This window comes from Psittacula echo (genome assembly GCF_963264785.1).
Source record: "Psittacula echo genome assembly, chromosome: 22".
Taxonomy (NCBI): Eukaryota; Metazoa; Chordata; class Aves; order Psittaciformes; family Psittacidae; genus Psittacula; species Psittacula echo.
The window spans coordinates 3,460,926-3,482,346 of NC_137758.1; the positions used below are offsets into that span (position 1 = coordinate 3,460,926).

The following is a 21,421-nucleotide window of genomic DNA, read 5'->3' on the forward strand; positions in this document are numbered from 1 at the left end:
TGGCAAGTTTCTAATAGCTTTCAAGTTGCAAAGAAATAAACCCATCTGAAGATGTTCCAGGGTGTTTTCAGCTGTAGCTCGAGCATCAGCTCTGAGGCTCTTCCCACACAACTCCAGGCATCTGGGGGTAGACAGATGCTCCAGAACAACCCAGATCCCAAAGACCCCTGCTGAGCCCAGCAGCTCCTTGCTTGTTCAGAGCACACATTGACTGCCATTAGTATTCCTGCTGGCTGGGTGCCCCATGGATGTCCCATCCCCATCAGCAAGGTGGTGGGGAGCTGCTCCTGCAACAGCAAGTGCATGGGGCTGTGCAGCGCTCTGGCTCTCTGCTGACACTGAGACCATCCTGGGACTGGGAGCCAAGGAGAGGCCACTGAAACATCTCCTCCATCTCCCCAAAACACTCAAGAGGTGGAAATCCAGCCCCCAGACACAAGGGTCCAGGCTGGCTCCCAAACACTGCAATGAACCCCAGTCCTGCCATGCTCCCCCATCCCTCCCCAGCCAGCGGCTGCTACGCTGGGACCCAGCCTTCCTCCTCCTCCCGCCGTCCTGGCCAGTCTCATCCACACCACGCTGCCGTTAGATAAACTTCCTTTCAAAGGAGTCTGCTTAATCCTCTATCTGCCCTCGGTCAGATCCCGCTCCAGCTGCCGGCCGGGCCGGCGGGGAGGAAGAGGCCGGTCGCTGCTGAGTTATGAGCTATTTCTGACTCACGTCTACAACTTTCACAAGTCCTTTTGCAACGGAGAAGGGGAGGAGGGGAAGGGAAGGCAGATCCAGTTCACTCCGGCAGAGCCGCTGGAAGGACGGGCAGGGATGGGAGGCGAGGGAAGGAAAAGCAAGCAGGAATGGGATGTTGAGCGAGCAGAGCGCATGGCGCAATGATGGAGCAGCGAGGGCCAGGCAGAAGTGCAGGCAGGAGAGCACAGGCAGGGACACGCACCCATGGAGGGGAGTGAGGCGCCGGTTACCGGAATCTGACTTCACTCTCGCTGCCTTTGTCCTTCGCAGACATTTTCCATGCAGTGACTGCATTTCCTTCCTGCCAGCACCACTGGAAAAAGCCGCCTGTTTGTGCCGCAGGAGCCCTGACTAATTCCCACTGCCCGGACCTGGCTCCCACTTCCCATCCCAGCCGGGCTTCCAAGGGCTCCAGGCCCCATGACCCCTGCAAGGTGCCCACCCGGTACCGGCAGCACTGGGATGCACTGACTGAGGCTCAGCTATGCCCCGGCTCCCCAAGCCAAGAGAGGGGCAAGTGATGTCCCACCCCAGCCTTGGCTCCCGCTCTCGTGCCGGCTCAGCCTGGCATCGGCAGGACCTCCAGCTCCGAGAGTGCTTGTGCTAATTACTTTCCTTTGTTAATTAAACCCACGTGGCTCTAATAAAGTAACCTGCTGTTCTCTGATAAATTTAATTAGCCTGGAGGGAGAGCCCCTCCACACAGCTATTTAAATTGTCACTTTCCATCGCTTAGGCTTTGCTTCTTTGTGCCCCCCCCTCACTCCCCAGGTTCACATCCCTCTTCTGTCCCTTCCCTTTGGCAGAGGAGAGCAGGAAGTGGGAGGTCCCCTCTCTCGTGTGGGAGCTGGATGCCACCCAAGGGTGCTGCATCCACCTGAAGACCCATTTTCCTGCCAGTGCCATAAAACCCCCACCCTAGATGGGCCTTTGCCCTGTCCCATGATGGAGAACCTGTCCTGCACCACCCCCCCCCCAGCATCAATCCTTGGGTGCTCCAACCCTGGGAAACTGCACCTTCCTATCCAAATGCCATCCCAAGGGACGGTGGCACAGTGACCTTCTCTCCCCAGTCCTCACCTCGCCTTCCCCTCGCATCCCTTTCCCACCACCTCAGCACACAATGGGGACCACAACCCCCCCAAAAGAAGAGATATCTGGAGGTTTACAGACAATTTAACTCTCTGTGGGCTCCTGGTGTGTTTCAGCCATCCCGAAGCCAGAGGTGATGCATGGCAGCACGTGTGCTTTCCCACAGCATCCGACTGCAGCTGAGCCCTTCCCGGGAAGGGGGTGATGGGGAAGGGGAAGACACACACACACATCCTGGGGCTCACCTGCACCGCCGGCTGCTTGCCCTCATTGCTGCTGGGGGAGCTCAGCCCCGTGGCCTGCTGCAGCAGGAACTGGCGTGCCACCTGGAGAGCCTGCAAGAGAGACACAGCGGGTGGGCAGGAGGAAGGGTGCCCGCTTCATCCTCCTCCTCAAGCGATGCATGAGAAGGGCATGACCAGTACATCCCATTATAGACCAACCATTCCAACCCCAGAGCCACTGCAGGCCACAGGAGCTTGGGAGCAATCCTCTTCCTAAAGCCCTTCTCCATCTCCAGCAAGTTGTCAGGTCCAGCATCTTTGTGCCTCAGCAGGTTTTCAGCACAGCCAACACCCAACCAAAGGTCCTGCGCAGGGGTTTGCTCCCTGATTTATTCCCCCTTTGCATGGAGCCACCAGGACATTCCTGCTGCAGCCGCTGTTCCTTGTGTCTAAAGCTCCCATCTCCATTTAACTTTACATCAGATTGCCACACCAGAGCCCCAGAAAGTCCCACTCATTGCCCAGCTTCAGGTCAGGCCAAGAGCAGGATTCCACCCTGAATTAACCCATGAACACATCCACACGGAGTTTATAGTGGTGCAGGAGGAGGTCAGGAACTCACACAAGTGACCAAGACAAAACCTGCTTATTTTTATGGGTGCTTGCCTATAAAGAGTTAGGGGTTTCCTTAACTTGGTTGCAGGATGAAGGTGCCTCGCTGGGAAGGTTTGCAACTGGTAAAAGAGGGAGAAACCAACATGAATGGATAAAAACCACTTGTGGAAACACAGGCAGGCACAAGCAGCCATGAGCGAGCCATGGCCAGTGTCAGTGCCTGCAGACAGGAGGTGAAATGAAGGAAAATCCTGCAAAGAAACAATGGGGAGAAAGGAGCCGGCCACAGGCGAGCGTGGCACAAACCAGGAGCTTCAATCAGGAGCCAAGAGAGGAAATAAAGCTCCATCGAAGGGCTGGGGTTTAGGTTCCATTTTGTGCCTCTCGCTGCAGGGGGTTGCTCGGGAAGAGCATATGAACAGACCTAAAGCAAAGGATGGCCGAGCTGTGCCCCACGTGGGGCTTTTGGTGGATGAATCCATCTGACCCGCTCCTTGCACGTGGACAGGCATTACAAGTGCGCTTGCAAAATGAGAGGCGATTTTAAAGCCACTGCTGAATGTGGAGGCTGTGTGCAGAGCACTTAGCAGATTCAGACCATGACCATTTCACTGCAAGGAACCCAAACCCAAGAGCTGTGCCCCAGTCACAACACAGGGCACCCTCTGCCCTGCCACCGTTGCCACCCCATGGAATCATAGTTTGGGTTGGAAAGGACCTTCAGATGATCCAGTTCCAACCCCCCTGCCAGGGGCAGGGACACCTCCCACTAAACCATGCCTTGAACCAAACAGCCTCAAGAAAGTTACAAGGTCAGGAGCTCCAAAAGCAGATGGGATCCTAACGTCCCACTCCTATGACGCACCCAGGGTGCATCCAGCAGCAGCCAAATCCCAGAGTGCCCCCTGCCTCCTCCCGAGCGTCCCTCTCTGCTGCTGGGGATGCTCCAGCCCTGCACAACCTCTCAACTTGCAAACTCACATTATCCAAACGATTCTAAACCATAAAATCCTTGAGGACAAAACACGGCAATTTGCTGCTGGGAATCCTGATGGCACGAGCCCGTGGTCCACGTCCTGGAGCTGACACAGGCGCGTTTCTCCACGGGCATGTTATTTCCCTGTTATTAACAGTAATAGATGTGCATCGGTAATGCGAACACAAAAACTATGTGACAGTTACGACAGCTCAAGGTCTGATATTTTAATTACTTTTTGAAATGAAAACAGTAATTCCCTTTAAAAGCCCAGGGTGAAGGGATTCAATCGACGCTGCTCAGCGCACAGCAGGTCCAAGGCACCCATTCCGGGATGGGTGCTGGACCATTCCCTGGGTGCACACCGGCTGCTCGAGCTGCAGCTGTTTTTGCCGTGTGTCCAACGGACAGAGGTTTGCCTGGATTTGGTTCTCCATCTGCACCACGTGAAATTCCTCCCATGTTTGCAAGGAGCATCTCACCAAGGCGAGCTGGTGAGGAAGGTCCCTGCCCCAGCCCAACAAACATCAGTGCAGCAGGTATGGAAGACACAGCAAGCAGGGGACAAACAGACACGATGCCAGTGCCCAAGCCAAGCACTGTGCAGGACTTCTCCCAGTTTCTCCCTTTCTGACCCCAAACGCTGGCTGGCCACAGGTGCCACCGTGGCCCCACCACATCAGCTCTCAGGGGGGAATTGAATTCACTCCCTGCTGGCTCTCACTTTGTTGTGCTCTGAAGCACGAAATTACAAGATTTACAGGAAACAAAACTGACATGGCCTTACAATTGCACATGGGGGCCTCCCCCCAGCACCCGCAGCTCCCCCCTCCTTCCCTTCCTTCTTCCCTCCATCCATCCATCTATCCCTTCCCATCACTGGCAGCAAGTGCAGCCTGTGGATGCTGTGCCTGGCAGCACACAGCATTGCAGACCTGTTGCATGGCTGCATGAAGCAGCTGGAACCCCAAGAACCCAGGTTTGGGATGCAGAGCCCTGTGCTATACCTGCATTTGCTACCCTCACCCTGCAGGGCAGAGTGACTTGCAGCTGGGGTGCAGCCTTTCCATAGGGATGAGCGAGGATGGTTCACTCACATCCCCATCCTCTCCTTCGGGCAGAGGAGATGTGAGAGTAGAAGGAAGAAATCCTGCCCTGCAGAGTGGATGGGATCCCACCTCCTGGCTCTGTGAACCAGAGGGAAAAAATGACTTTTTATTTAAAACCTCGTATCCTGCTGCATGGTGTTATTCAAGAACCATTAGCACGTTACCCGTAATTAGGAACGAATGGCTTGTGTCAAATTCATCATGCTCCTGGATGGCTCCCTTTGATCAGCAAATTATCCCATAAGAAAGTATGTAATGCCTCAGACACTTCCATCAGGAGCTGCTGCTGTTCGGCTTCACCCTTCCCCAGAGCAGCAGGTTTCAGTGCTGAGGAAGAGGATGGAGACCCGGACTCTGCTGGGGGTGGCCCCTAACTGCCCCATGCTGCACGGTGGCACATAACACACCAGGTTGTATGGGACAGGGAGGGGTCAGTAACTAAACAGTGCCTGGGATTAATCCCAGGTGTGGGAATGCTCTGCCCAGACAGCACCCACCCTGCCAGGACCAGCTCCGAGCTGCTCCCATGGGAGCAGAGGCTTCTGTGCCAGGGCAGGGGACTCAGGGGTACCCAGCCTGTGGGATTCTCGTCTCTCCCTGGGGATGCCAAATCCCTTCAGTTCACTGCATAAACCTGCTGCATCTCCTCCTCCAGCACGGAAGCAGCCTGTTATCCCAGCTTCCACCCAGTGTACCTGGGATTATTGTTAATTCTTCCCCTAAACACTCGTGTTCTGGCCAGTGGGATACCCCTGTCCATGATGGAGGCTCCCCACGAGGGCCAGCTCTTGGCTGGCTTCCTGTGACAAACACCACAAACATCCCTTTCTCCCACGGGGACCACCATGTCCCATCCAGCCCCAGTGATGGAAGTGCTTGAGGAGCAGAGACAGCAGCTCCCATTCCATTGGAAAACCTTGCCCAGGGTATTCCTTACCTCCCTCATCCCATCAGGTGTTTCAGTTTACGAGGGTGCACATATAATTACGGTGCTGGAGCCAAAGTGGGTTCGCCTGGTCTATGGTGGGAACTGCCGAAACCCAGTGAGGGATTTTCCACTTGGATGGGACCAAAGCTCTGCAACGGGGTTTTAATGTCCAGTGAGTGAAAAGCCACTCTAAAAATGACACTAAACCAAGAACTGTGCAAGGAACAGGGCAGAAAGCGGATCTACAAAGAGAGGCTGTATCTTCCCTTTTCCCTCTGTTCCTTTTGAGGATGGAAAGAGGTTGGGAAGGGATGAAAAAACGTTAAAAAAAAAGGAATAATTTTACACTAGCCTCATAAAAATGACATCGTCACATTCCAGAATTAGAGCTATTAAAACAACACACACACACGGATATTTTTAGCTGGATATTAACGGTAAATGATGCCATATTGAGAAGCGCTTCCACCCAGCCCAGCCCTGGCTGCGCTTAACCAGAACCAAACAGTTCCAAAAAGATCAGAATTAACAGAAATGACATAATTCTTCATCGGAGAAGGAGGAAAAAAAAACCCCAAAAGCCCTTTTGACAGCAGCCCCGGCTGCACTCCCATCGCTGCACACACTAATGCCTGCGGACTTGCTTCCTCCACTCTTGACTCTTCAATCCTGCCAGGCGAGGGGTTAAACCCATTCCCACTAATGAAGAACACCAGGAACACGCTTCCGACAATCCCATCCCAGGAGGGGAACAAGAGAATAACAAGAAGGGAAACCCCCTCCTGCATTTGTACTCCGTAAAATAGGAAATATAAATCAAGGCACCTATGGAGAGATGAGTTTCAGTTAAGTGCTCCGGTCTCATTTTATCTTAAATACCCTAATAATAGCGGATTACACAATATAGTTGAGATGTGATCACGTGCTTTATGGAACAGTATCTGTGCCATGGCAGGGAAGTGCCTCCCCCCCATTTAACTACCCAAAAAGTCCAATTTGCTTCTTTTTAACGTAAAACCAAAAGTCTTACTTTTGTTTAATAACTTCACATTTCTTTGACACGTGCCTGCCATAAACTGCAATTTCTTTTTGCATAATAAAACCCCACCGAAGGATGATTTTCCAGATGGCTCCATTTCCGTAGGATAACAAGTTGGAAACCGCTACCATGCAGCCACCACGCTCGAGGATCTTCCCCATGTCTCCCCATGGAAATCCCTGCTCCAAGCACCTTGTACTCCTGAAGCTGCAGCCTCTGCACCCCATGGTTTAAACCCTGGGATTTAAACCCTGGTTTAGTTCTGGGATTAGACTTGGAACCTGGGATTCTTTGCAGGGATGCAAGGAAACCCTGAAGAGATCCAAACCATGGGAGAGCAGCTCCCATTCAGCACGTGGCCATGTGTGATGCCCACCCATGGGTCTCCCCTGTATCCCCATTCCCAAGCTGGCACATCCCTCATCCTCCTCCCATTGCAGGGATGCAACACCCCAGTCACTTGATGCCCCTGTTTCCTGCCCAGCCAAGGGGTCCTGGGATGGGGGGACCCGTCATGGCGGGGAGCAAGCCCCACGTTAAAAGCTGATGAATGCTTGGTGATGAGGGGTGCTTTGCAGCCCGGCCGCAGGATGTCACCGCGCTGGAGGTCTCACCACGTTCCCACAGCAACAGTGATGGGAGCCGCGGGCGGCGGGAGCCCTCCCATGCCCCATCCGACCTCTCCCCTCTGCCAACCCCGGTACAATGCCGGCGCGCACTATTCAAGCTTTTCAGCCCAACCCCGCCATTGAAATCCAGGGATTTAACCTGAACGCCATCCCCTGGGCTGTGGGGCGAGAGGGGAAGGAAGGAGGGAAGGGAGGGAGATGCTCCAGCTCCACAGCCCTTTCCTCACCCCATCCCACCGAGCTCCCGCTCTCCCCTCCAGATGCTCCAGACCACGGGATGCTCTGCAGTGACATGGACAGGCGGAGCAGGTGCAATGAGGAGGGTGATAAAGCTGTGAGCAGAGCTGGACACCGCCATCCTTTTGCTCTGGGGACTGCCCAGAAGTCACAAACCAGCTTCAGGGGGTCCCCGAACAACCTCATGATACCCACAGCTCCCTTCGAGCTCCCACCCAGGGCACTCACCTCTGAGCAGCACTCAGAAAGTGGGGTTAAACCTGAGAAGTCCCTGCCAACAAGCACCAGGGTACCCGATTTCACCCTTTCAAAAGGAAGCTGTGGATACCCAAAAAGGTCCAATCCAGCTCACGTCACCCAAAGGTGCAAAACCAACCAAAACAGAAGGCAGAGTACATGGCTCCAGGGAGCGAACCCCTACAAGACACAGTTTTAAGCCACCAGTGGCCCCTCAAGGCCAGGTTGGGCTTGTTGAGTAGGGGGGGTTCCACCCCTCCACGCTCCCATGTGGGTTTTGGGGGGCTTTCATATAGTTAAATAAGAACTGAGGGCCAGTATTTCAGGAGCTGGGACGGAGGTGCAGTCAGATGGGAAGAGCCCAGTGGTCCAAGATCCTGCCTGCGACAATGGGATGCTCCCAAGGATGGCGCAACGCCTTCATAAAGCACCTAATTGTGCAAAGCTCTCTATATGGGGACATTTATTCCTGACCCCAGCTGGTGCTCAGCCTGCTCCCTGAAGCACGAAGATTGATAGCGCTCAGGATGGTTTCTCTCCCCCCCTTCCCAAGGTGCTGCCATTGCGGATGTCATTTGGGTTTGGAAGTTTACCAAACCCTCTGCCTTGATAATTCCATGTGCCAGGGAGCTCCCCAGGGCAGGTACACTGGGAATCCAAAAGAAGAAGTGCAAGAGGGTGAAATCCAACAGGGGCCATGCTTTGGGCAGGGTGGGAGCAGCATCCACAGCGATGAGCCAGCAGCAGCCGCTTTCTGCACTGCACAAATCCCTTTTCCCCTTATTTTCCCGAGGAGGTGACCCTGCTTCAGCACCACGGTGCCCACCCTCTGATCTTCACCGTGCAGGCTCCTACCCTGGCAGGGTGACTCGCAGCAGCATTACACGCATGATTAGCCTTCAGATCAGGGGAACGGGGGCTTAACTGCGTGAGAAACGGCTGTTATTCAGGTAATGGATTTACAGCACTCGCTACTAAAGTATCAGACACAGCAATTTTTTACAGCTTTCACGCTGGAATTTATGGCTCAGGGAGGCGATCTCCATCCCAGGCAGGGATCATTGCCTTATTTAGTATCCGAGCAGGAAAATTTATGGGTTTGCCCAAGTTTGTTTTGAAAGGTAACCTGCAGGCACACACACAGAGCCCCCCTTCCCCACAGCGTACATGATGCAAGGGGAGACGTGTGCCACACAGCTCCCCAGGAGGCGCACACGTGTGCTCGAGGCCAGAGCTTCTGCATGCACATGTGCCAGTCCCACATTTTCAGATGTGCGAGGTTAATTCTTCACCTGAAAGCACCAGGACCCCGCAAGGACGGGGACCACCTCTGGTCACCCTCCTGGGTAACCAAAGACAGACCTAGAGAAAGCCTGCTCCTAGTTTACATCCAACAGGTCTTTTCCCTGCTCTCACAGCCCTCCCTGTTCTCCTGCACCCTGTGTGGGTCCCTGTGCCCATTGGGAGTGGAGCAGGCAGGACCCCCCCCAAACTACAGCCTGGGGCAAAAGGTACCAGCTCATGAGCTGCACCGGACCAATGGGCTCCATCTCCTTAGGGATGTGTCCCCCAAAGACAAACACCTGCTTTTCGGGGCAGCACTCGCACCCCAGCTTCATCAGGGATGGCCCAATCCAGTGCAACCCCTGGTGCCAGCCCTGGGGGATGAGAGGAGGGTAAAATCCAGCGTTACCCCCAAACCGAACCCTCAAAGGACCCAGTTTCACACTGCCTGGTGGTAAGAAGCAGGGTGTCCCTCCTACCTGCTGCTGCTGGAAGTGCAGGAGCTCCACGGGGCTCATCTCGCCGTTGGTCTCCCCGCTCGTGGCTCCTTCTCGCCCTGCACCCGCTGCAGCGCCGCCGGTGCCGCCGCCATCGGGCTGGTTGCTGAGGCTGCTGACCCCGTTCTGGCCGGACGGAGTGGACCGTATCGTCTCCGAGGCAGATTCAACCATCATGACTTGCTAGCAGGACCTGAGGAGGAGAAGAGAGCCTGAAACCTCTGCTTGGCAGCCCTACTTCCATGTGCCCCATCCTTGCCCTGCCCCATCTCCCCTCCCCATGAGGTCCAGCAGGGATGTGATGTCAAACCCTGGCCAGGTTTAGCCACATTCAATTGACTCCAAAACCTGAATGTGCAGCAGCGTGAGCTGCCGTGAACACACGCAACCCATCCCTTTGGAAAACACAGTGTTTTCAGCTTTCTCCCAGCCAGATGCAAGATAGAAAACCCCAGGAATCCAGGCATTTCTCACAGAATCCCAAAATATTTCACTTTGAGGCGTTGGAGACAGCGAGGCTGCTCCCCAGGCACGTGGAGCCGGGCCATGCATTTCACCATCAGAATCCCAGCAAAGCTGACACATTTCCACAAACCGGCTCCCAGCAAACCAGCACTTCCCTGGCATGAAGTTTGCCATCAAGATGAGGAAGCCCAAAAGGTACCCGAATGGAACAGGGACATGGCACAATGAGAGTGTGGGATGCTCCAGGAAACACCCATTGGAAAATCCTGCCTGCACCTCCGTGCACCCCTTGGGTACCATCAAAAGACTGAGCTGGGCGCTTCACTGCATGTGGCTGCTCTTGCACCTCATTTCATGCAATTCCAGGCTTTCCTCTCACCAGGCAGCAGCACAACACTTGCAAGGCCATGGGATGCCGGCAGCAGCCCCAAGGCTCAGCCAACAGAGCTCCTGAGGCACCGCATGGAGCCGGAGGGAAGCACCGGCACCGGGAGAGCTGCAGGCTGGGAAAGCCGCTTGGACCCCAATGTGTGTCTGCCTGCAGGAGAGCTGGGATCCTGGCTTCAAGGTGATGACATGGAGAGCCTCTGTTCTGCTGGGCCGGTCAGCAGGCAGCTTGTTAGCTGGGAACCTGAGCATCCCTTTCCTGGGAGAAACTCCCAGATTCGGGCTAACACTGGAGGAAACACAATCACAGCATCCGGCACCAACCCAGCCACTGAGCCCTTGCGGCCACATCCAGCCCCGACACTCGTGGGTCACAGGGAACCCTGCCAGGGCAGGGGGTCTCTCCCTCCTTCCCAACACACATTCTGCTCTGTGGAACAGCACAGGATACAGTTTGATCACATTCAATCCAGCTCCTTCCCCATAAGCGGGTTCTGGAGCGGGATCGGCATCCACCCACCGCCGCTCGCAGCCGGCTGGTGAGTTTGGAACAGGAGGGGAATAAAGAAAGAGGGATGGGAGAAGAAATACTGTTTCTCTGCCTTTTTCTTCTCTTTTTTCCCCGTCTTCCCCCTCCCCACCCCAAAAGACAGAAAGACAAACTGCGAACAACATAATTGCTGAAATGTGGCGTGTAATAATAGCTATTCAGAAGCTGATCATTCATATTAAACAGGGTGAAGCAAGCTTCTCATTTGCATGTTGGAGATTATATGCATTTCAAAAGTCATTTCCGCAGGGTATATGACTGACATTAATTCCCATGTGGAGCTGCCGGCTCCCTCCTGCTAGCCTGGTGCTACCAAACCCAAGCGGGGTGGCTTGGTAACGGGATTACTGGGCTCTGGTTGTGCCGGAGCATGGGGAGGTTGGAGCAGCTTCCTGAGGAAGGATCAGGGAAAGGATGGGGATGCTCGCTGACATTAGGAGCAAAAGAACCTGGAAGAAAGCACCTTCATCCCCTGCCCAAACCAAACAAGAGCCTGCAGGAATATTGAACTATTCCTGTTTCTTTCCCCCTTTTCCTTCTGCTTCCAGCAGGCGAGCGGCCTTCACTGGGAAAGCCGGGCTCTGCCCCTGCCCGGCAGTCACAAGGCACGGCCATGGCCAGAAACTCAGCGGGATTCAGAAAGCGATTTGACTTTTATATGGAGAACAAGAATATCCAGAGTTACAACAGGAAGTATTAAAAAAGGGAAAGAAAGAAAAAAAAAAGGTTTTGGAAAGGATATAAAACTTTCCTGGCTTCAGGGCATAAACTGAAGCGTAACTACTGGGAATTAGGAGGAAATCTCTTCTGGTGGAGGAGCTGTGACCGTGGGCTCGCTCTGTCATCCCCAGCCCTGCCAGAGGCGGGATGCCGGAGCCGATGAGCCGCGCTGGGGTCCGGCCGGGCAATTCCCGGGACACCAGGCCAGGGGTTCCCTTTCCAAGTGTAGTAAAACTCGACTTCCCGTTCGCAAAGCCTGCGGGACGCTGGTGTCTGCGCTCCCAGCGCTGCAAGGGAAGTCATAAAAGAAAGTCATAATAATAATGAAAATATTTCCATTCATATAAAAGTTTTACAAAACCTGAAAGAAAAAGAGGGAAGCCAGGGTCTGCAGCGCTCTGAACGCAACTTAAATCGGGAACAAGCACTTTTCCAGCCAGGACTGAGCTGGGATAATCGAAGCCGTGCTGGAAAGAGCAAAACCCGGCTGCACGACTCGAGCATCCCTGTGCATAGACGGGACAAGTCGCAGCATCCCAGCTCCCGCTTTTCATCTGTTCTAATTTAAACACATCCAGCATTTCAGGGACTCTCCATACGCTGGTATCCAGAGGGTCTGATCAGGATCAGACTTTCCCAAGGCATTAAGGCAGGGACCCCGACCAGTCACCACAGGCATACAACACCCAGATGAAGTAGAAAAGGGTGGTTTTACTTAAGAGGGGACGGGAGGAGACCCCTCTAATGGGAAGGAACCACAGAGGCTGCACAAATGGATTGTTAATCACCATCCCGGGCTCAAAACCACCCCATGGAATAAGTGCTTTGCCTTTCCCCCCCCCGCCTTTTCCTTAAATGTGCACCTTTCACAGGACAAAGAAAGGGAAACAACTATGAGAGTAAAGAATCCCCCAACCTTTAGCAGTACCATATGGCAATGAGAGGATATTAATTACTGTTGCTTTTTAATTACCAATTGCTTCATCTGAGCAGTCACATTTCCTTGACATCCCTGACTCGCTGCTAACCTGCGAAGTGCACACGCCACGCCAAGCCATCAATCCAGTTTTATTGACACCCCCTCCCCACCGCAAACAGGCACGATACCAGGGATTGCCAATTAACACCTCCACACTCTCTAATTAGCACAATTAACAGGCTGATGGATGCCCAGAGCTTCCCTGCCAGGGAGGGGGGCAGATCAGCTGGTTGGGCTGTTGGACACGGCATGCACACGTGCCCAACACACCCGTGCCATGCTCCCCATGTCCCATGGGAGCACCACGTGTGTGCCATGCCACAGAGCCCAGCATCGCCACGGAGCCCAGCATCACCACGGAGCCTTTCCAAGCCAAGCAGAATGAGCACGGAAGCAAGTGAGCCGGCGGACTCAAAAGCACAGATTTGCACCCAAGAACATGGGAACTTCAGGAGCAGGAACAGCAGATGAAGCATTTACAGTGATCTCTCCCCAAATGCTCCTGAGGAATCTTGGAGCATCCAGCCCCACCGGAGCGATGCCGCTTCTCCACCTGATTCACCTCCACAGATGGGAAAATTGAATAGAGCTTTTTAGCCCCCGGGACCTGCAGAAACAGGTACAGCTGAGCCCACGAGCTCCTAAGCAGCAGTTGCTGAACACCTATTTCAGCAGCTTCTCCTATTTTTAACTACCCTCAATACCCCAGTCCTTTGGGGCTCCGTAACTTTGGGCTGCCCTTCGCAGGACCATGTAGACATGGCATCATGGGCACCTCCTCCCGCTGCCAGCAGATCCCTGTCCTCAAGCCCCCATCCCCATCCCTGTGCCAATAGCACTGCGGGCCCCTCAGCCTCGGCTTCCCTGCATCCAAACCCAAAATGCTCAAAGGCACCATCCGGGAGGGATGAGGATGAACAGTGGGAAACACCAGTGGGAAAATGCTTCCCACCCCACATCCCGAGCTGAGCAAGTTCCCAACATTGATCCACATTTAGCACGGGACAGCAAAGGTAACAGCATGCGTGTATGAGCAGCCTGCTACAGTGATGCTCCGGAGGCTTTTTCCACCCTTCCCACTACATCCCATCCCCAAAGCAGTTTTCCAGATCCTTCTTCCCAGCTCCAGCCCTGCCAGGACCTGGAGGGGAGCTGGGGGCTGCCTTGCAGCACCGTGAGGGCTCTCCCTCTGGCAGCCTTTCCTGCAGGTACCAGCAGATGATGGAGGAGCACGGACCAAGCAAATCCCTCAAAGCCACTGAAGTCCTGCGGGATGCTCCTCTGCACGAGTGGGACTCCGGGAGACTTGATCCCAGGCGCCAGATCTGCTTCAAGCTACAGAAAGTTGAGCAACCTGCCCATCCGGATCCAGCACCGTGAGGCTTTAGGAAGTGGCTGGTTAATCTTAAAAGGCTTTGGCTTGAAGAGAAGCGGCAGCCAGGATCGCTCGGGATTGCTCCGAGAGTGGCTTTTTACCCTTTAATTAACACATAAACACATGGAAATGTGGAAAGGGGATTAAAATAAAAGTCTGGAGGAGCTGAAACGAATCTAGAGCATTACTGTAAATTAGAAGAGATTTAAGGAACCAAGGACTGGCTAAGCCTGGGCACTGCTTTAATGGGATCTCACCTCTGGGCACTTTCATCTCCTACTTTCATCTCACTCCCAGCAACTTCTTTGGGAAGAATCAAGCTCCAGGTGCACAGACCTTCACCCTGCAGCAATCCTCACCTACCTGCCCCTGTGCCCTCGCTGCCCTGGCCACGCTCATTTGCTGCTTCACAGAAATCACGCAAGAATGACCACGGCAAGGCTCTTCCCCTCAAAAGTTGGGTCATCTCACTCGGAGAGCCAGGAATCACGAGCACCACCAATGGAGGAAGCCCCTGGGGACCAAGCTACACCAGTCAGTGGGACACGGCACTATTCCTGCTTGAGGTCTGCCTTTCCGAAGCGCATCTGCTTCAGAGCATCCTTCACTCTGGAGCTCGCACCATGCACCAGCAAGGACACCGCAACCTGAGCATCCTACGCGAGATCCTCCTCCCGGTGCCCACGTCAGCGAAGCATCCACACCAGGACACAGAGCATCCCCAGAGCTGCCAATGGCTGTCATGGCTCCCATTCCCTGCCAAGCTGCAAGGAAAATGAAAACCTTCCTGGCACGAACACAAGGCTGGCCGGACACAGGCTGGGCACGTGCCGGGGCTGCTCCATCCTGCTCCATCCATCCCGCTCCATCCACCCAGCTCCATCCTGCACTTCCCTCGTTGTGCTCTTGAAAAGATTAAAAAGAGCCCCACTCCATCTCATTAAGAAAATAAACACAAGAGCCGTCTAAGTGTCTAATTAAGCTTCTAATTAGTCCCTGCTTGTTACTAATGCAAATTAGATTACGCTGCTTAACTACAGCATGTCCACAACACCCTTGTTAATTGCGGCCTTTTGAAATTAAATTACTCCCTAATTAGCATATCAAAGCCATTGATTCGGAGCCAGGGAAGACAGGGCAGGAGGAAGCAAACGCCAAGTTTTGTTAATCAGGGACGTCTAATTAAATAGTGCCGTAGAGCACGGGGGGGCTCCAGCCCCGCTGCTCGGGAGCTGCAGCAGGGGACTCCGAGGGGCAGCAGCCGGTGGTGCAGGTTGGGGTTCACCGCTGCCGTGCTGGAGCATCCCGCATGTCTGGTACCCAACGCTCGATGGATGCAGCTGCAGCAGGGCAGGGCCTGAGCCCTGGGAAGCCCACGTGGACTCCAATTTCTCATCCCCCAAAACCTGGCTTTCCTTCTGTCCAGCGTGTGCCAAAGGGGAATTTAATGGAAGAAAGTCCCGAAGCACAGACACAGCCCTGCAGCCCCTGAGGCTCATGGGGCAGGGTCTCCAGACACCTGTAGAGCACCCCAAAACCCTCACAACCTACACGCAGGAGGCACCCAAGTGAGCACAGGCCGCAGCATCCCTGACCTGCAGGACACCTCATCCCCTCACCACAATGGGTTGGGATGGATGGGACAGGCACAGCACAGGCGGGATGCCCACACCGGTGGCGGCACCATCTGCGGGGAGTCTACAGAGAAACCCCATGTACATCCCTCACCCCAGGATCCCATGGGCACCAGCAGCATCCAACACAGACCCTTTCTCCATAGGAAACAAAACCAATTCCAGGGATGCCCTCAGCACTCACCGGAGTCATCCCCAAGCCTCCAACCCCAAAATTGCAACGGGACATAAATAACAGAGGCACTAAGGAAGAGACTCAATCTAAAAGCAACCACGTAGATCACACCAAGGAGAGCAGGAACGAAGCGCACGCCTGGCTTTCAGGCGATTTCAATCACTTCCTGAATGACCCAGTTCTTGAAACGTTCCAACTTTTCCTCTGGTTTCTTTTGTTTAAAGAAGTGGGAAAGGGAAAAGAAAAAAAATAAAGGGACGAAGATTGGAAAAGTTTAATAGAGGGAGAAAAAGTCTATTGAAAAAAGCAAGGCAGGCACAGCCCGTCTCGAGGGAAGAGCCGAAGTATTAAAGAAAGGAAAATCACTTCCCCGGCTGCCGGAGAATAGAGCAGCTCCATGAGCAGGAGCTGTGTGCTTTTAATTGAAAAGAGGGAGATTCAAATGAAATATCCAATATCCCCCCGTTAAAGAAAGGAAGAAAGACGGACGCTGGCCGCTTTGCTACGCCTGAGATTGCTAAAGCCCCAACTTTCTTCCCCCCTCCCCGACTCGGAAGTCATAGGAAAGAGGGATGAGAGAAAGGAAGGGAAAAAAAGGGTCTTTCATACAAGAGGAACTCAAGGGAACGGGGAGGAGGGTGGGAAGAGAGACCAAGTTTTATTCATTTATTTTATGCAATGAGTAAAAATAATATATATATATATATATATAAAAAAGGCAGAGTTGTACAATGTGTTTGGAAGCAGCAGAACGGAGAGGAGGGGGGGGGAAAGCAACTAAGAACAGAAGGGCCAGCTCCAACCACCCGCCGCACGAGCCTCTCTCCCAACGAGATTCAATTAATTGATAACAAGAGGCATCAAATTAATTTTTCAAGGATGTTAGATTTTGATGAAGGAAAAAATCTCTCTGATTTTAATCGGGGCGGCGTTTAAAAGGCATAAATGAATATCCCTTTCTAATCATCTGAGGCGCCGGGGAAGCACCAAGCGGTTAACGGGGAAATTCAAATCGTTTAATTAGGGGGGGGATTTGGGGGGGGGCATCAATGCGGGGGGGGGGAAGGGAGGGTTCTGCTTGTGAAGAGCTTTGTGAAAAAATTATTTTTAAAGTCATTTCTTTCAAGCATCTTTGGGTCTGTGTCCATCCCCCCCCCCATCGCACTCGTGACAACGCATCTCAGAGGCTCTCTCTTTTGAATAGAGACCGTTCCCCATCACAATCTAATTAACAAAGACGGTAATGAACAGGGTGGGGAAAAATCCATCGAGAAGCAAAAGATTCCTCCAAACTCCCAGGGAAAGAAAGAAAAAGAAACCCACAGGAGGAAGGATGTGAGACTCCCCAAACTCGCTGCCGAGAGTCACTCCGTGCTTCCATATGGGATACAGGGGTACGGAGACGTGGCGCTTCCAGCAGCCCCCTCCCAAACCCTACCACAGTCATTACATGCACCTCACACTGCTGGTGTGGAGCGGATGCTCCAGGAGCCAAAGCAGAGCCTGAGCCCAAAAGCAGCGGTTGCAGGGATCAGCACAGGGCAAGGACCACGGTGCAGTTGGTGCATGCTCACATGCTGCTGCCCAGCCTGTGGCCATCACCCTGGTATCACCCCACATGGTGCCAGCCACCATGTCCATCCCCGCCAGCATCACACCAGTGTTTCCCCAAGGCTCCTCCAGCATCTCCTGGCTCACGGTTATGTCTCTGCCCACATGCCCAGCGCCCAGCTCACCCCATTACTTTACACCCCATCAGTAACACACACAATGGGGCTACGTGCCCGTGGTGCACATCTCACCCAGCCTTCCTGCTGCAGCAGAGCCCCAAGCCCACCCAGGGCACACACAACATCTCCTCCATCCCTTTTGCACGCAGACAGCCCCAACACGGTCCCATGCTCATGGGTATCCCGCCTACCAGAGCCTTGGTCACGCAAGAAAGAGCAGGGCTCATCCTCTTGGACAGGACGATGAAGGACATCGCCACACATAAGCTGAGGAAGAGGAGGGCTGCAGGGAAGCATCCTGATGTGCCCACTGCACCCAGCAGCCCTGGGAACGGCAAAGGTAGCGTCGGGGTGGAGGAAGGCTCCGAGCAGGGGGTGTGTATGGAGGAAGCTCCTGAAATCAAAATCAAGCTGCAGGAGCTCCCCCTGCCCTGGCCCTTCATCCCGTCAGGGGCGGCTGCAAAGGGTAAGAGCAGAGCTGGGAAGGAAGAGAATGACCTGAAGCAACAGAGGGACAACCTGGAGCAGGACGAGGAGCGATGGCAGAGCCACCGGCACGGGGAACACGAGCTCCCATGTCAGACCCGAGAGGAATTTTCCAGCTGAGTTTGCTTGAAGTCAGATGGGAGGATGCGAAAAGTCTCTTCTTGCCTTTAAATAATCCAGAGGGGAGGAAAAGAAGTGCCGATGCCTATTGAACAGGAGGGAAGAACTCGGGTGTCACAAGTTTTCCCAGATTCCGTCATGTTTGTGCAAAAATTCATCCAGAAAACGCTCTGTTTAATGCGCTCCCTGCTGCACACTGATGCTCGCCACCACAAATCCCATTTTTATGCAGGAAGAGGCCTGGTTTCCATCCAGAAATTATGCTGCTCACGAGGAGGGAGAAGAAAAAAGGCGGTGGGGGGGAGAACTATCCTTGGGCATTTTCAAACTCCTGGTCTGAAGTCCATTATTTTGCATCCAAATCAGAGGCAAGCATGACCCGAGGCCGGCTCCGTCTCACAGCCACCGCCAGAGCAGCACTTCCAAGCATCCCTCCTGATCTCATTCCCGCACAGCTCGGCTCCATCTCACATGGACTCACCATCTCCTGCTCTGCCCCGGCACCGCAGCCGCAGACACAACCGCGGCTCCCACCAGCCCTGCGCAGAGCACCGACTGGAATAGCACCAGGAATTTTTCCAGGGCTTTCTTAAATGCTGGGAAGCAGCACGCCCAGCAAAGGAACTGGGCTGTCCTGGGGTCATGCACTGGGAATGGTGATGGGTGGCTGTGGGCAGGGATTGGGAAGGTGCATTTAACTTTCTGGGTGCTTGGGAAGAGAGCAAGGCTCAGGGGAGAGGCACGGAGCATCCCTCTGGCCAGGGGAAGCGTTTCCCTACACAGACCTGTGCTGAAGCCAGAAGATCACCGGGGTCCCCCGTGCTGCTCCTCTGTGTGGCCTGGATGAGCCGTGTTCAGCTGCCACATCCTCTTCCTGGGAAGAGCATCCTCCTTCAGCACCTTCCACTGAGGACTCCAGAGGGTGACACTTTGCCCAGTGCAAGATGCAGCAAGAGCTTCTCCCCTGCGTTCCTGGAGGGATGGCAGCGCACGCCGTGGTCTCGGCATCCCTCTGGACCGCTTGGCAACACAGGAAGGTGATCTGGTCCCGCAGCATCACTCTGGTGTCACCCACGGCATTCCCAGGTCATGCCAATCCAGACTCCTGAGCCCTAGGCATCCGGAGCTCAGCCCTTACATACAAGGACACAGCATCTTCCCAAACTGGGCACCACATCCCTGCTTCATGGATTGGAACAGAGTGACAGAAGCATGAAGTAAACCGAGGTGAACTGTACTGAGGGGGCCAAGGAGGCCACTGACACCTTCCTGCTGGTGTGGGACAGAGCACAGAGCAAATCCATGGATTTCTACTGCTCCTGAGGGGGTTGATGCATCCTCCCTTCACAGCTCCCCTGGAAATTGTGCGTTTTTCCTCTCTCCAACCCTCTTAAAAATAATCCTTGTTCTTTAAAATACCAGTTTATGATTCACCCCTTGCAAGCTCCAACATCCCGCACCTCGCCCAGCCCACAGCTCTCAGCTGCCAAGTCCCAGAGGCCCTGTGAGCACCCATGGGTGCTGGGACAGGAAGGGCCTCATGGCACTCAGTGCCCAGTTGTCTCCTGATGTGCCCCGAGGACTCACCACCAGCTGATAGGAGCCACAGCAGCACCCTGAGCATCTCTTGCATGGGTTCTTACACAGGTGCCCAGAGGAAGCTTTGGCACAAACCCCCCACATCGCTGCACTGGGGCTCCAGGCTCCCCAGTAGCACCACTCCTCCACAATCAGGTCACATCATCTTTCCGCATCTCCTGCTGAGACAGGGTCACCGATAACCCTGTCCCAGCAGGAAGCGAGTGCTTCATGATCACTGTCTGCAGGACACGGCGCCATCAGGCCTCCATCACCGGCTGCTCCAGGCAGGGCAGCAATCCAGGGGACATCCGTCTTCCTCCCAGACCAAACCTCATCACATCAGGGTGGGGGAAGGATGTGACACCGGAATGTAGCATCCAGCAAGACACAAAGCGGACGCAGCCAGGTCACAGCTCCCCAGGGATGTGAATCATGAGCCCCTGGTACCTGTCCCAGTACAGACCATGGTTCCTGTCCATTGCCAGGTATGTTAAAACACCAATTATGATTTTAAACCTCGGGCTAGAACCAGCATCTGCCCATTCCCAGCCTAGGGCAATTCCCAAAGCATTTGCATCTGCGACGGCAAGGACCAGCACAGATCTCTGCTGCGCTTGGAAGGACCAATCCTGCAATGAAAGGAGCTGCATGTCCCTGCGGGTCTGTGCCCACAGCAGCCCAAATCTACAGCAAGAGATTCAGCAGCTCTGATGCTCCCCAATGCAGCATCCACTGCTCCAGTACAATGGGGACACAAGTGACCTGCCCCAAACCCACCACCAGCCCCCAACCGAGCCCCCTCGCCTGTTAAACTCCATCTTGTTGCGTTTCTAAACGGATTTGGCCTTTTCAAGCCAAATCAGCTCTCTGAGCCAGGGGGAATCACCCTGGCACTGCTTCTGCCCAGCCACACAAGCAGCAATGCCGGTGTCAGCACTGATGCAACACCCCCTCAGTAGAGGATCTGCAGATGGGGATGCTCTGACAGCTCCAAAGTCCGACCAAGCTCCAAGCTCCACTTCCCAAGGAAAGGGACTCAAGCCCACCAGTACCAAGGGAAAGACTTCAGGGGATCTTGAAACAGGCCCTAAAAGCAGGCTCTGCCATGACAGGTATAGATAAAAACCTAGCTTAAAAGCAGCAGCACGAATAACCCAAATAGAGCTGTGCTGACCCTGACCTGCATCTGGAGAGTCCTGAGCATCCTTCCGGGCAGGCATAGCCAGCTCCAGAGATACCCATCCTGCTGCCAGGGCGAGCAAAGGAGCCAGGGAAACTCAAACCCAGATTTCAGCACAAATCTTCCAGCAAGAGGGATGAAACAAACCTGGCATCACACCATAAGCTCCCAGGACAGAGGGGACCCCACATCCCCTCGCAAAGCATCAGCATCTCCCCAACACAAATGCTTTTGGTGTTTCATCTGCTTCTCACCTTCATTGGGGAGCAACCAGGCCCCCTGCCAGCAGCACCCTACAAACCCACCACCCTGTCCAGGGGGCAGAGAAACAGGACGGGACCCACAGGGGCAGGAGAAGGCACAAGTGCCCCAGACTGGGTGCCGAGAGGCTGAGACAAATGGGGAGCGATGGCACACGCAGCAGC

The 21,421-nt window shown here is 54.2% G+C and overlaps 1 protein-coding gene across 1 annotated transcript in view; it reads right to left on the reverse strand.

Annotated features, from left to right (window-relative positions):
- FOXP4 (forkhead box P4) overlaps nt 1-21,421 on the reverse strand; it is a gene marked incomplete at its 3' end in the record, with an annotated part of 49,904 nt that overhangs the window by 21,679 nt on the left and 6,804 nt on the right. The window contains exons 2-3 of the mRNA XM_080633113.1: nt 9,597-9,807; nt 2,085-2,174 (exon numbers count right to left, since the gene is read on the reverse strand). Coding sequence (XP_080489239.1) covers nt 2,085-2,174; nt 9,597-9,791 — 285 coding nt within the window. The 5' untranslated portion in view covers nt 9,792-9,807. The remainder of the gene's footprint in view (nt 1-2,084; nt 2,175-9,596; nt 9,808-21,421) is intronic.